The 14,924-nt window shown below is 42.9% G+C and overlaps 1 protein-coding gene across 1 annotated transcript in view; it reads left to right on the top strand.

Moving 5' to 3' along the window:
* Positions 1–12,461, top strand: part of LOC147725143 (uncharacterized) — a 394,292-nt gene extending 381,831 nt beyond the window's left edge. Inside the window, exon 4 of the mRNA XM_086918186.1 lies at positions 11,937–12,461. Within this exon, the coding sequence (XP_086774312.1) occupies positions 11,937–12,461 (525 nt within the window). The remainder of the gene's footprint in view (positions 1–11,936) is intronic.
* The last annotated feature ends 2,463 nt before the right edge of the window (positions 12,462–14,924 follow it).

The following is a 14,924-nucleotide window of genomic DNA, read 5'->3' as shown; positions in this document are numbered from 1 at the left end:
CAACAAGAATCAAGGGAACCTGCATCACCAACCAAGAGCATATTGCAATCTGAAAAAGAAAGATGGCAATATGCAGCCAGATTCATCAAGCAAAATTACGATCGCAATAGCTGCAAATTAGCTATTGCGATCGCAATTTAAAGAAAAGCAATTCATGAATGGAAAATGTCAAAAATTGCAAAATTTCTAAAAAATATTTGCGAATTCGTAAAATAATTCGCAGAATCTAAGAGGATCCCCTATAGCGATTCCGAATTAGCGAGAATCCATGGATTCTGCGAAATATTTAGCAAAATATTCGCAAACGCAATTCATGAAAAATCACAAATTGCAAAAAATCAGAAAATCGCATTTTGCGAGGTGCAAATTAAGGAGAACCCAAATCAGGTGGTAACCATGAAGAAAAAAAATTGTAAAAAAAAAATCAATGAGCCACAGGTGTAGGCCTCTACAAACACACTTAAGGAGACACAGAAGGAGCATGAGGACTCTCATAATGCCTGGACTCTACATGGTGGTCAGACGGCGAAGGCTCCAGGCTGCAACAAGGAACAGACGCAGGATCCAGGATTGAATTTTCCGCCAGCGGATCACCCTTCTGGGCCAAACTGCGGAGCAAATCTACTCCAAGTACCACCTGAATGGGGCAATGATCACTAAGCTGATCCGGGACCTAGACCCCCTGCTGCAACACCCAACAAGGATGACCAATGCCGTGCCCAACCATGTCCAGGTCTTCTGCAGCCTGCACCTCCTGGCCTCCGGAAGCTCCTAGGGAATAGTTGCATATGCAGGGGGGATCTCCCAGAACACCATGTCCTGCTGCCTAAGGAGTTACCTGGAGGCTATGCTGACCCTGTTACACCATTACATCACATTCCCGACCACCCAACAGGACTTGAATCAATCCAAGCTTCAATTCTACAACGTTGCGCAATTCCCACATGTAATAGGATGCATTGACTGTACCCACATCCACATCTGCCCACCTTCACAAACCGAATACATGTACCGGAACCGCAAGTCCTACCACTCCCTGAATATCCAGATGGTGTGCAACGCTAAGACAATCATCACGGACATAGTGGCACAATACGCAGGGAGCACACATGACTCCTTCATATTCCGGCACAGCGGCATGCACACACAATTGGCCAGGGGAGACTTTGGCGAAGGACACCTACTTGGTAAGTACACATGCCACCAAAATCTACACTGTGACCTTGTAGCTGTGCATTACAGGCCCTAACCCTCTGCTCCTTACATTCAGGTGACAGCGCCTACGGTCTCCGTGAGTACCTCCTCACACCATACCTCAACCCTGCAACACCACAGCAATGATGTTACAATGCTGCACACATTCTCACAAGAAATTGCATTGAGAGGACATTTGGCCTTTTGAAGAGCCAATTCTGCATACTTCACAAGATTGGTGGGGCCCTCAAATACGAGTCTGAGATCTGCTGCCGCATCGTGGCCGTGTGTGCAATACTCCACAACATTGCTACCAAGTGCAGCATACCTGTAGAGATCTCTGGCAGTGAGTCGGAAGGGGACAACCGCCCACCTGCACATGTGCGTCATGCACGCGGGGAGAATCCTGCAGAAGGACACAGGTGCCGCAACCAAATCACTATTAACTGTTTCTAGTGCACCCACTCCCCTCACCCAACACTTCACTCATGCATGACAATTCAAATAATGACATGAGTCAGATTAACTGGAACTGAATATTTGTTATTGTTTTGTTCACATTAAAGTGGGAATTTCTCACACAGTAACATGAGAGCTATATTGAGTCATATGTCCCAGGTATTTGAGGAGGGCATGCTTGTCTCAGCAGCATGGCCCTTCAAGGTACTATACAAATGTTCAATGGCTCTTCCTCAGGATTTGCCCGTGAGGCAGCAGAGGGCCTGGTGCTGCGGCGGGGTGCTATCACCAGTGGCATGGATTGGCTGCTGTGGCGTGAATTAGCCTCACTAGTGTCATCCCCCTACCCGCCGGGCCATGGCCAGTTGCCTGCATACCCTGCACTGCAGTGGTCACTTGCTCCAGTGCCCTAGCGACATCCTGGCAGCACTGGACCATTTGCACTTGCATAGCCAATGAGCGCCGTGAGAGTTGGGAGGTAGCATTCCCTATGATGTAATTTGACCGCGTGTACGCAGACAGGCTGGTCAGCAGCTAGTGGTGTCTGCACCGGTTGATGTCCCGCTGGCTCAACATGGCCTGGGTGTTGGCCTCCACTGCAGCGGTCATCCTCTCCATCCTGTCTGACAGCTGTCCAACATTCCTAGCGGTCTTGTTGAGCTGTAGGTGAATTTCTGCGTGATGACGGGCTTGTGTCTGGTGTATGTGGAGCATACGGCGCTCAATAGAGAGCCCAGGTGCCTGCACATTCACCCCCCTGCCAGCGCGTGGTGTTGTGTTGCACGGCTCCCTCACCAGTCCGCTGGACTGGGTCCTCACAGCGGCAGTGCGGCAGGTTTGTTTTCGTGCTGCAGCTGTTGTTGTCAGCCCCACTGGCGTGTGAGTCACACGCTGTGGTTGTGGTGCGCCTGTTGGCGCTGAGGTGCCAATGTCCACAGGGGCAGGTGGACGTACTACTGCTGGTGCTGCAGCTTGCGCTGATGGTCTTGGTTGAGGGGATGATGGACGTCTCCCTCGGTGTCCTCAGTAATATTTTCAATTTGCATGGCATCGCTATCCGTAATGGGTACTTCAGCGCCACCTGTGATGTAAAGTGGAGGTTGCTTAATGACATGTATCTTACACATTGAAGGTTGCTATATGCATGCAGGCTACCATTCCCTGACTCCCTGCAGGATTGACTCTCACTGGACTGTTCTGGCTGTATGGTGCTTGATGGTAATTTTGGTCAGACTACATGTCCCACAATGCAAAAGGCCTTTTGTGGTGTGCTTTGGCTGCATGACTGTGGTTTCTAATGGGTTGATCTGGGGTCATGGCCATTGTTAGTGGGACAGGGCCGCAGTTGCATGGCACTTACCTTGGGAATCTTGGGTGGGTCGGGAGAAGTCCAGCTGGGTTACCTCCACACATGCCTGGGGATTCAGGGTGTCCTCGACAAGGTCCTCAAGTGGGGTGTTGGGTGGAACAGTGGGCTCTCCTCCTCCTGTTGCGACAAGCTCCCCCGGCTTCTCTGCGATCCTCTCCTTGGCACGCCCTCGGAGGTCGTACCACCTCTTCTTCAACTAATCCACGGAGCGCTGGGTCACTCCCACAGAATTTACTTAGGGGCGGATGCGCACCAAATTCTCCTTTTGTCAGCCTCAGGCACCCTTCTTGAGTCCTTCCCAAAGAGCCGGTCGTGGTCCTTGCACACTCCCTCTATGGGATATTCAAGTTCTTGTTCAGAAAATTTAATTTTCCTTTTCCTTCCTGCGGAACATTCACCTGCAGCTTCCTGGGTCAAGTTCTGCAGTGGGGTGTCTCCTGGTTTTGAGCTGGAGGTAGTCTGGAGTGGGGCTCAGAACAATGCTGCTTCCACTTCAGGCCCAGAATGCAGAATGAGGGTGGGAACTGCCTACTTCCTGGTTGTGATGTTATCTCTGTGCTCAAAATTCGACTTCCCATTTTTGGGATCTCGCAATTAGTGAGATCGCAATTTGCGATTTCGGTAATTGCGAGATCGCTATTTCAACAAGGAAAACGGCCGATTCTGCGATTTTTCTGTGATTTTCGGTAACTCGCAATCGGCGATTGCAGCCGATTGCGATTCGCTTTTTTTAATCACAATTTTTCATGAATCCCATTCTGCGATTTCTTAATTGCGATTCGCTTTTTCTCGCAATTTAGGAATAGCAGAATTTGAGATTTATGAATCTGGGGGATGGAACTCACACAAAAGGTGGGAATATCGTGCTTTGGTCAATCAGAATGTACACCAAAGAGGCTTACAAACAGCTTATTGATCCACATTGCTATGTCAGAAGTGACATGGAGAGTGTGCATAAAACCAAAATGACATATCATGCCAAATTGGTGGAATGGAGAAATCTAGAACTGATGAATCAGGATGAATACCGATACCTATACATTTCCCAAAATATAATCAGGTATCTGAGCCCAAAGCTCCACAAAATTCCAAAAGTACCACCAAGGCGTCCTATCATCTCCACCAATGAAAGACTGCTCTAGAAGACATCAATTTATATTGGCAGTTATTTATCATTGTGTATTAGGGAAAATGGATTTAAAAAAAAACATATTTATGACATAACACAGTGTGATGATTACCTTTTAATGACCTTTGACGTTTCAGCTTTAAATACCAGTATCAATCATGCAGATGGGATAATACAATTGAACACTACTTGCAAACCAGACAAAGTGCTAGATGTTCATGTGCAGTAAGATGACAGTAAGTGACCATCTGTTGATTGGCCTGCGTCTGTAGTGTTCTCCGCCAGTTTTGGCATTCTCTGTTCGGCCACTCTCAAAAATTTCACAAATCTGCAGTTTAGTTGCGTATTTGATTGATTCAAACAGGCAAGCACCGCTTGCCTTCTAGTGCCAATCCCTCTTTGCTTAAATTGGTCTTTGAGAAGCGATTGACGGGTGGGTTGTAAGTATTCACATAAGCAGATTACGTGAAGGATGTCCCCGTTGTTGGAGTTACATAGCCTGCAGGTCTCATTGCCATCCTTCCTCAGCCATGGTGGTAAGTGCCGCGGGCATGGCAGAATCCCTAGTCTGTACTTTAAAAAGCTAATTTTTATGGGTCTGGGGTACCCCTGGTTAAAGTATGTTTGTGGCACAAAATATGCCTGAGGACTGAAATGTGGGCAAGAATAAAATGATGGAATGATTTAGGCACCATGATTACCCCAATAAAATCCTAGAGACAGTCCTAGATAAAGTGCAGGGCAGAAGTAGGGAAGTAATTTGTTTCCACAAAGAAAACAAGAAAGAAGAAAAACAGTCCACTTGAAGGGTAAGAACCTTCAGTGAACAGGAAGGGGTTGTTAGAAAAATCATTCAGCGATACTGGAATCTGGTCGGGGGTGATGCTATCTTGGGACCTTCATCCTCTATGTCCCCTCGGATCCTCTATGAAGGATGTACTTGTGTGCAGTGGTCCTGAGATACGGAACTAAAGGGCATGGTTACAGCAAGACAGAGGGTTCCATAAATGTCATTGTTGCAAAGTGTGCTCACATGGAAGAAATACCAGTGAGTATACGACACCATTTATCCCCTGACCAATCAAGATAAATGGATGTTTTAATTGCAATACATAATTCACAGTATAGGTACTGTCCAGCAAGTCCGGTTTGTCCTACATTTGCACCACTATCCTGCAGGTTTACTGCAGGATCCTACAACACTTAAGAGGTGTAAGGAACAGGGACTGGACATACCAGTGGCCAGACATGTGCATGATGTACATAGTAGCGATGCAGGATAATTATCCTATTTTGTGACCAACGCTGTTGCAAGGTCTGCGAGATGAGGGGACCATGCAAGGCAGCTCAGACAATTGGAATGTAGATATATAGTAGGCCTCAATAAAAAAAATCAAATAGGCTTAATGTCTAGGAGGAACTATACTCATTCCTATACCAGTAGCAAAGCAATCAGGGCCTTCCCAGGAAATGCTGTAGTCAATGTACAGCTGACGTATAGTATTCAAGATTGGCCCAATACAATTTACACCTGTGATGGGGTAAATAAATATGCTGCCTAACCTCACTGTAGAGATAAGTTAATCACGTGTCAATAATGAAGGATATGAAGTTAATACAATAATGTATTGAGGCAGTGAGCATTATTTTTTTTAGCAATATTTCAATTGCAATTATGAGGATGGATATATTGGTGACAATATGTCTTCAAACAGTTTATACAATTTTGAGGGGTAAATCAAATATATATGAAATAGGTTGGAGGATTTCTCTCAGTTTCTTAAAAATAAACAACTGTGAGGGGGAAATGTTTAATGAAAATGGATAGGCAGAAAGAAAAGAGATGTGTTATATATGGCTCTGAATGGATGCAATTGGAAATATTTATTTGAACATTACATGGTTTCAAATTATATGAATTTGAACATAAATCATGGTAATGGGTCTCTTTTACTGTAATTCAGTTGATAAAATGAAAAAAAATTTGTAATGTCAGGGTGAAAGAATCCCGGAGGCAAAGTCTTTTTTAATGTAATTAACACATGGCTATACCAAAAGATGTGCATGAATATGCCATGCGCTATGTTATGTTATGTTATGTTATATTGATTTATTATGCGCACAGATACCCCAGCCAAGGGGCGTCCCGGCGCAGAGACAAGGTAGAACATAACAGGAAACTAAAAACATGAAAGCAGCTAAAACAGGAAAGTTTTTAAAGCCCTCCGGAAAGTCAAGAGGTCCTCCATCAGACGAATTTCAACAGGAAGGGAGTTCCATGCTGACGCGGCCTTTACACTAAACGAGCGGCCACCCATGCGACTAAGCCTAAATCTGGGGACCACCGCAAGGGCCAAACCCTGGGAACGGAGGGTGCGGGTGGGAACATAAAAGGAAAGACAGCTGGATAGGATTTCCGGGCCAATACCTCTCAGAATCTTAAAAGCGAGACACAAGACCTTAAAAAGGATGCGCTTCCTGACAGGGAGCCAATGTAGGGTACAGTTGCCACCGAGCTGAATCTGGGCAGGCCGACAATCGCCCTCGCCGCAGCATTCTGAACCCGCTGCAGACGGGTTAGCTCGGCCTCGGCTCGCTATGTGAACAAAGTAACACGTTATAGAGATCGTGCAATAAATAAAATCAAGCTTTTGGAGATCTGTGGTGACTGCACATGTTCCCTTTGGGATTGAAGAAATACCGCATTTGATCATACATATATATCAGCTTTTCAACCCCCTCACTCCTAAATTCAAGCACCTCAAACATTAAATACCTTTACCACACAATTTCCCTACCCGCACCAAACCTAAAAACACCTCTGCCACCCAATTACCTTTACCCACCCGATGCCCTAAAAATATCTCACCACCCAAATCCCTCTATCCACCCAAAACTCTAAAAATACCCTTGCCACCCAAATACTCTTACCCACCCTAAACCATAAAAATACCTATGCTAGCCAAATACCCTTACTGACCCTAATCCGTAAAAATACCCTTGCCACCAATAAACCCCAACTCACCTTAAACCTTGAAAATACCATTGCCACTCAAATAGATAGATACCTTGTTATTGTTTCAAGTTATTTAAAACCCTCACAACATAAAAACAACAATCAGCCTAAAAATGATAAAACAGCATACAAATATGATGTAGTGTTTTCAATATATACATTTAGCAACCCAGAACAACCACAATGGCCTTTTTGTTGCACCTCATTCTCTTCTTTCTGCACCTCACTCTCGTCTTTCTGTACCTCACTTGCCTCTTTCTGCACCTCAATTGCCTCTTTCTACACCTCTCTTTCCTCTGTCTGCAACTCACTTGCCTCTTTCTGCACCTCACTTTTTGGACCCGGAAAGGGACTTAGGCTCTGAGTCCTGTAATTTCCACCAGCAAAGTTTTTCAGATTTTGCTGGCATCTAATCCGAGTCCTCGCTCCAGAGGGAGTCTGTCTCCCATGGGAGCGAGATGCCCAAAGGAAATAAAGCTCCCTGGATCAATCAGAAGGCTCTTTTTTTAAAACTGGTGCTCCTGCGAGGGTCTCCGATACTATCTGTTTCCCCATAATCAAAGAGTTGAGGCTCCTTTTCTTCTGTCTCTGATCTACAGTAGTCAACACCACACTTTTACATGACAAGACAAGTTATCTGGCTCCTGATGTAAAATGGAGCTGTCCCAGAACACGTGAACAACCTCCCTTTCTGAGCCAAAGTCCTTGAAAATTTGCAATTTTGCAAAGCAATGACCTGCTAGACAATCTCCAGTTGGGCTTCAGGGCTAGGGGCAGTACAGAGGCTGCCCTACGTAATATACTGTACTATACTTTCTCTGTTCTAGACAAAGAGGAATCATGTCCCCTTCTCCTTCTTTCCTCTGCCTTCGACACAGTCAAACAGAAGATTCTATTGAATACTCTAGAGAAAGGTGTGGGCATTCAGGGCACAGTCCTGAACTGGTATTCTTCATACCTCAACAGCTGCTGCCAGCAATTCAAATAAAAAGACTCTCTTTCACTATCTGCTCTGGTTATCCACGGTGAACCTCTGTGCTACATTCTTTCTCCGACGCACCTTATCCTCTACAAATAGCCCGCTCACCGATCCTCCAATGAACCAATATTGCATGTCATCGGCATGTGGATGAAACACAGCTTTACCTAAACATCTCATCTCTAGGTGACGGACTTCACCTAATATGAACTGCACAAATCTTTCAGATTGAAGTCTGACTCAGCCGCCTACATGCACTCAACTGCTTTCCCAAAATAATTGACTGTACCACATACCTTGGAATAACACTGGACCAAAACCTAAACATGTCTATGCATATCTACTATGATGATGCTTTTATACATCCTATTACAACCTGAATTAATAATAGTGTGAAAGCAATTAATGTGCAACTGCAAACGAATTCAAAGGTGTATACTGACATGAAGCCCTTGCAGTGGAAACTAAATTGCTGCAACGTCTTTTCCTGGCTTATGCTAACAAGTTCTCAATTAGAGAGCAATACAGTCTTGTTCAAAATAAATGTCACTTCACCAGGTGTATTTTCTGCTGCACGTAGTCAAGCAAGATGTGCATGTCTTTATTTCCGAATGACACAGCCCTGAAAGAGGGCCTACTGTAACAGTTCCTCAAGGAACTTCTGTTTGCCTGTGGTACATTCATTCACAAGGGTTCTCCGTTCTTCATGTTTATCCTGACACCTCCGGATGACACTAGGTCAGAGAGGCTGAACCAATTCACATAGTGGGTAAGCCCTAAAGTCGTCGCGATATCTAGCATTTTAAAAAAACGGTGTTTTGTTTTGTTGAAAATGTAATTATTTGCTCATACCACAATGATTTTTCAGTCCTAATGCTTGTCTATGGAGAAAATGGTTATATATACCCCTAAACTTGGGGGTCAGCTAGAAATCTTTTCAGTTATTTTTTATGCTAGTGGACAGACGATTTCTTACTGATTTTGCTGTACACTTGGGACCAGGCACTTCTTTGTGTTTGTCACTATTTTGTGTTATTCCACATTGATACCCTTCTGGTAATTGACTTCTCAATAACCCAGTGGTTTTTATGTTTCATTACTCTGTATTGTACTTCTGCATGTTTGCAATAAACCAGTATAATTGTTCTTATACCTGCTCTAAAACAGTCCTTTCTTTATTTGATTGTATGTTTTAAATGCAGGATTAAACCTGGGCTCTGAGATGCATTGTCTCATGAAATTGAGGTTACCATTGTACTCTTTCAACACAATTTCTGGGTGCCCATCTGAGCTGCAGAATCTAGGAGTACAGCACATCCAAAACTCCCTGGCCAAAAACCTGGCATACCAATTCCTGCTCTTCAGAAGATCAAGCCTTTAATTCCACTAAATGACTTCTTCAATGTCTTACAGGATCTTGTAATCTGTGGCTTGACAATGAGATCCTGGCTGGCACAGCAAAGCCTCATCTCACACATATGAAGGATCTGCTCCATGCGACTGCTAGATTAGTCTCGGGCAGGACACACTGGCCACATTACTCCCGCAGTGATGACTCTCATTGGCTCTCCATTGAAACCCGCTGCATCCTCAAAGTAGTTTGCATCACTCACAAAGCACCGCCTCCAGGAACCTAAATACATGGCCCACTTGTGGAGGCGGATGCTCCCGGTGTAGCACACATACACAATTCTTGTGCCGGCTAGATTTAAGAAAGAGAGACCCCACTCATGCAGGGCCTACTTTAGCACTGGTGGCGCTCAGTGTGACAATGTGTTTGGCACTCCCCCAATGATTACCTTCGCTACGGATTCCCTTCACCACCCTTAAACAGTCACCATAACCACTCGCTGTCAGATGCATTTATTTAATTTTATAGCGTCACTCATAAAGGTGAAGGGTGTCAGAGTACTGTCCCTATTGCACACATCATCACAAAGACTATCAATCATAGGTGTGTGAAACATTACATATTAAATGTTCTATAAGATTAAGGACAATAAGGGGTGGTTTCACATGTCATCCATGCAGGTAGGCAGTATAGTTGAAGAGTACTTGGTCTGGAGAAGCACAAACTCTGAATTTAAAATGTATATCAATGGATTGGGGCTCTCTTTAATAACAAGAAGTGATTTGTACTCAAGTGAACCCTTTTCGCAACATTAGAATAATAAAAGTCTAGGGAAAAAATCCATACGCTCTAATCTATCTTGAAATCGGCACGCAGTTCTTTGATGACAGTTAATAGCTCAATGTAAACTGCATCTAACAAAAGGAAGTCTCTGAGAAAAGCAGTAACCCACTGACTTGTTTACATTACATTCACTTTGTTATATGCATGGTACATGTTCTTTGCAGCAAGCATATTAACCCTCTGCGATACCTTACCATAAATCAACAATTCCACAAGTCAAAGCGTCTATTAGACAAAACTCCAATCTCGCCTGGAAGAACATTAATAACCAGAGTTTTCTTGACATTTTAATTTCTGCCTGAACATTGTTAGAGGCCAGGAACACGGCAGCAGGTGCTTTTAAGCACAATATAAACTAGCAAACACCAAACAGGTGCCCCCCTGCGAAGTCAGACCCTGGTGCGGTGGCACTGGTCGCACCGCCCTAGCCGGCCCTGCACTCATGTTCCTTCACTGCCAATGCTCCACAGATATAAAAAACTTTGCCTCTGGAGATTCGCACAATCCTTTCCCCTCCATCTTTGGAGCAGAAAGTACCTCTTGCTGGAAAGGTCCGTAAGGAGCTGATCTGCTAGTGCACTGAATCCCTCCATGGAGCTAAACTGACTTTCTCCTTTTAGCTCTTACCTCCATCTACCCATTGGAAAGGTAATGCCTCGTTGTATATAACTTCAATACTGTACTCACTGTAGAGGGCGTGGCTTGCGCGCAGCCAAGATGGCCACGTCTTTGTGAGCTCCATCTCGTCGCCGGGAGGCTGCGCAGTGTATTATGTGACCAAGCCTTTTTTTCAATCTTAAAATACAGGATTTTATGCACGAAATGCATAGAGAGTGCCACGAGCGAGTTTGGAGAAGCTGCAATGTCTTTTGACCATACCACTCCTTCTGAAGATTTTCTCATAAGGAATGCTCCTAAAAATGGCGGCTTGCACATTCTGACTGAAACGATGGCGCATTTTGGATAAGTACTGCCTGCCTGTCGCTTCTAATTGACTTTTCACTGTTATCTCTAAACAGAGGCTATTTATATTTTGGCTTCTGCGCCACGGCATAGCAACATACTTTGGTGCACCTTCTGTTGTTTTGATGCTCTTTTACGCTCTTCATACTGCTTTTGCAATCTTTCTCTGCTGGTGATATTGCTGCGCCATACGCCTCCCATTGTGTTGGAGCTGTGGTATGTCTGTGCCTTTTTCACACATTACCTAATTAATTTTGCTCAAGCAGTGACACACAACTTTCTTCTGCATTGTGGATTGTGCATGTATTGAGAGCCTGGTTACACAGCAATAAGTGTTTGTTTTGTGCGCTCTGAGTTGCTCATATGGTAGTCTCCCAAGTGGGTATTTTTGGCCAGTGAGGTGTCTGGTGTTACTTCTGTGGAGATACATTTACGTGGAGACCTTCTTTGTTGCTTCTATTGCCTTTTCTCATGGCAGACAACATGGGTCTTTCTCCCAAAACCAAGGACTCTTAAGGCAATCTTAAAAGGTCTAAACAAACTTCTACTACTCCGGAACTTTTTCCGAAAGACTCTGGTACTTCTTTGAATGCTATACTCTCTCGCATGAATGCTGTTCATAATATTGAGCAGAGTACAAAAACTAATACTGATTTGCTTCAAGATGAAGCTGCGGCAATCAGAAATGACTTTAAGAATTTAACACTTTGTGTTTCTAATGCTGAATCACGTATCAGTGTTGTAGAAGATTCCGCACACCATCAGTCTAAATCCATGCAGAATATGGAGCGCTGCCTAGCTGCATTACGGAGAGCTCTTACGGAGCAGGAGTACATCAATCGTAGAAGTAATCTACGCATTTTTGGTTTACCTGAGGATGCAGAGAAAATGGTGCCTTCAATGCTTGAGTTTTTACTCAATTGGATCCCTACTGTGTTGAATATTTCTTTTCAGAAGGACTTTGAAATAGAACGTGCACACAGGATTCCTACATTCAAACCGAAGTCTTCACCTCATCCTAGACCGCTGGTTTTCAAACCATTGCGACATCAACATTGTGAGCAAATTTTAGTGCAGATGCAGAAAGTTAAAGCGATCACATGGGAGGGCCACAGAATCGCCATATATCAGGATTTTGCTAGACATACTGTCATCTGAAGAAAAGTTTTTCTCAATCTGAGATGAAGACTTCTTGACATGAACATCCCATTTTCTTTTGCTGGCCCTTCACGATTTTGAATAACTTTCAGAGGCCACTCTCAGATTTTTTATGAACCTTCCAAGTTGTCTACTTTTTTGGACAATGAGTCTGAATCCCAGATGGAGTCTTCTCCTTCCTCTAGTGCCTCTGGTTCTTGAATATATATTGGGGGTATATGTATTTCTTGCCTTTACTGGTATCTATATCCTTGCGCTAAGTGCTAGGATATTTGTTATTACTTCAGAAGAAACGTTACATTATACTTGTAGTGTTTAGTATGTTTTAATCTTTTCTTTGCAGGTTTAGCTTGAATGATACAGGTTACGACTTCTTCATATTCATCTTGTTTGTGACTCTAGTACCGGTGTTCCTTATTCTTATCTTCTTTGTGCTATTTTTCTACTTTCTTTGACTATTTTCTCTTAGGGTAGTGTCTCTTATTTTGGTTGTTCAGTGTTGTGGATAATCTACTATTATTTTTTGTTCAAGGTTCTTTGATATTTCTTAGTTTACTGTCTCGTTAGGTAACTTTTCTTTTCCCTTTTTCTATTACAAGAATCTATTTTATATATCTATATAGTCTTCAAGTCGTGCTCGTTGTTTATCTTATTCTTTTCGTTCTCTTGTTTCTTGTTTGACAGGGTCAATTGAAGTCTGTTATATCCTTTCTATGTTTGAGTCTGTATGTATAATGTGTGGTTTGCTTCTTATTCTTCTACGGACCATTCGTGATCTTAGTTCATACCTAATCTGTCCTTGCTGTGTTATTCTTCTTATATTTGGTAACACAGTCTAATATTTCCTTTCCCTGTTCTAGATAACGTATTGGTATTCTGATATATTTATTCTTCGATTGTTGCCTTTTCCCAATGTGTTGTAGCAATTATTATATAAGAATTCTATTTTGATGTTGAGATTATATATTTACTTGATATGTTATTCTTTATTTATTCTGCTAATATAGTCATATTTATATTGTGCTTTGATATGCTATGTATAAGATGATCATTCTATATCCTTTTCATGCCAAATACTTTTCTATTAACTCCTTGTTGGACTAAATTGTTGTCTTTAGTTCCTATATTATAATGTATTACTATGTTTATTATGGATTGCCTTTCTCTATTGCCCCTGTTTCTCATTCTCTTTTTTTTCTGCCTAAGTGGTGTTTGGCTCTTTTCTTGTTTTTCGTTGGCTTCTTTGGCTGCCCCTCCATGTTCCTCCCTCGTATGCATTTTGTGTCTTATGGACATCCCCATGTGGGTTCTTTCTTCTTTTTTCTTCTATTTCTTCTCTTCTTTTTTCTCCTTCCTGTTTCTTTTTCTGCAATCTTTTCTTACTTCTTCTTTTCTAGAGTCTCCTGCTGGTGTTCCTGGTTTGTGTCTTCAGTAGTTCTGTCTTGTCTTTATTGTGCGGTTGCTTCTGTTTTGGGATTCTTTTCACTAGCATCCAATAGTAGTTGTTTTTTGTTTTTTTACTATTATGCCAGGTTTGACCGTCTTATCCCTAAATGTGCGTGGTTTGAATCATCCAGTAAAAAGGGCAAAAATGTTGGATTACTGTAAAAGTCTTTCTAGTGACCTAGTATTGTTACAGGAAACCAAAATATTGTATAAAGAAGCTTTATTGTTGCGGAAAGAGTGGGTTCTGGATGTTGTTTGTTCTGAGGCCTTTGGCAAGAAGAATGGAGTGGTGACTATGATTTCTAAAAATTCTTGGTTGACTGTTGTGGCTGCGGAACATGATTCTGAGGGTAGGTGGTTGCTGACTCGATTATCCAATGGTTCTCTTGATATCTATGCAATGAATGTTTACGCACCGAATGATGATGATCCATCTTTTTTGGCGTTCTATTACTAAAACGCTTTCTGATGTTCCTCATAATGGTAATTTGATTGTTGGAGGGGACATTAACCTCCCAATGGATCATATTTTGGACGGACACTCCGCTTTCCAATTTCATCCTCCTAGAGCTCATAAACAGATGTCTAACATGTGCTCCTCCTCTAATCTTACTGATGCGTGCAGATTACATAATCCACCAGTTAGTGATTTCACTTTCTTCTCTTCTCCTCACTCTAGCTTTTCTCGTATTGATTATCTCTTAGTTCATTCAGCTTTACTTTGATACTCTTGAAATCCTGTTATTCATTCTATTCTTGTCTCTGATCATGCTGCGGTTTCATTCACGCTCCTCAACATGTCATCAACCAGGGAACCCCGCACTTGGCGCCTGAATTCAGACATTTACATGATCAGACTCAAGTTGCCATACTCAACAAGGATATTGAGCAATTTTTTCTTGAAAACTAATCTTTGGTTAGTTCTCCTGTGGTTTTATGGGACGCTTTCAAATGTACTATCAGGGGGCAGATTATTAACAAAATGGCAAAAAGGAACTCAGATATCAAAAAGAAACT

The sequence above is a fragment of the Lissotriton vulgaris genome, chromosome 4_1, assembly GCF_964263255.1.
Source record: "Lissotriton vulgaris chromosome 4_1, aLisVul1.2, whole genome shotgun sequence".
Taxonomy (NCBI): Eukaryota; Metazoa; Chordata; class Amphibia; order Caudata; family Salamandridae; genus Lissotriton; species Lissotriton vulgaris.
The sequence above is the reverse complement of the archived record's forward strand: the minus strand, read 5'-3'. Positions and strand labels throughout refer to the sequence as shown.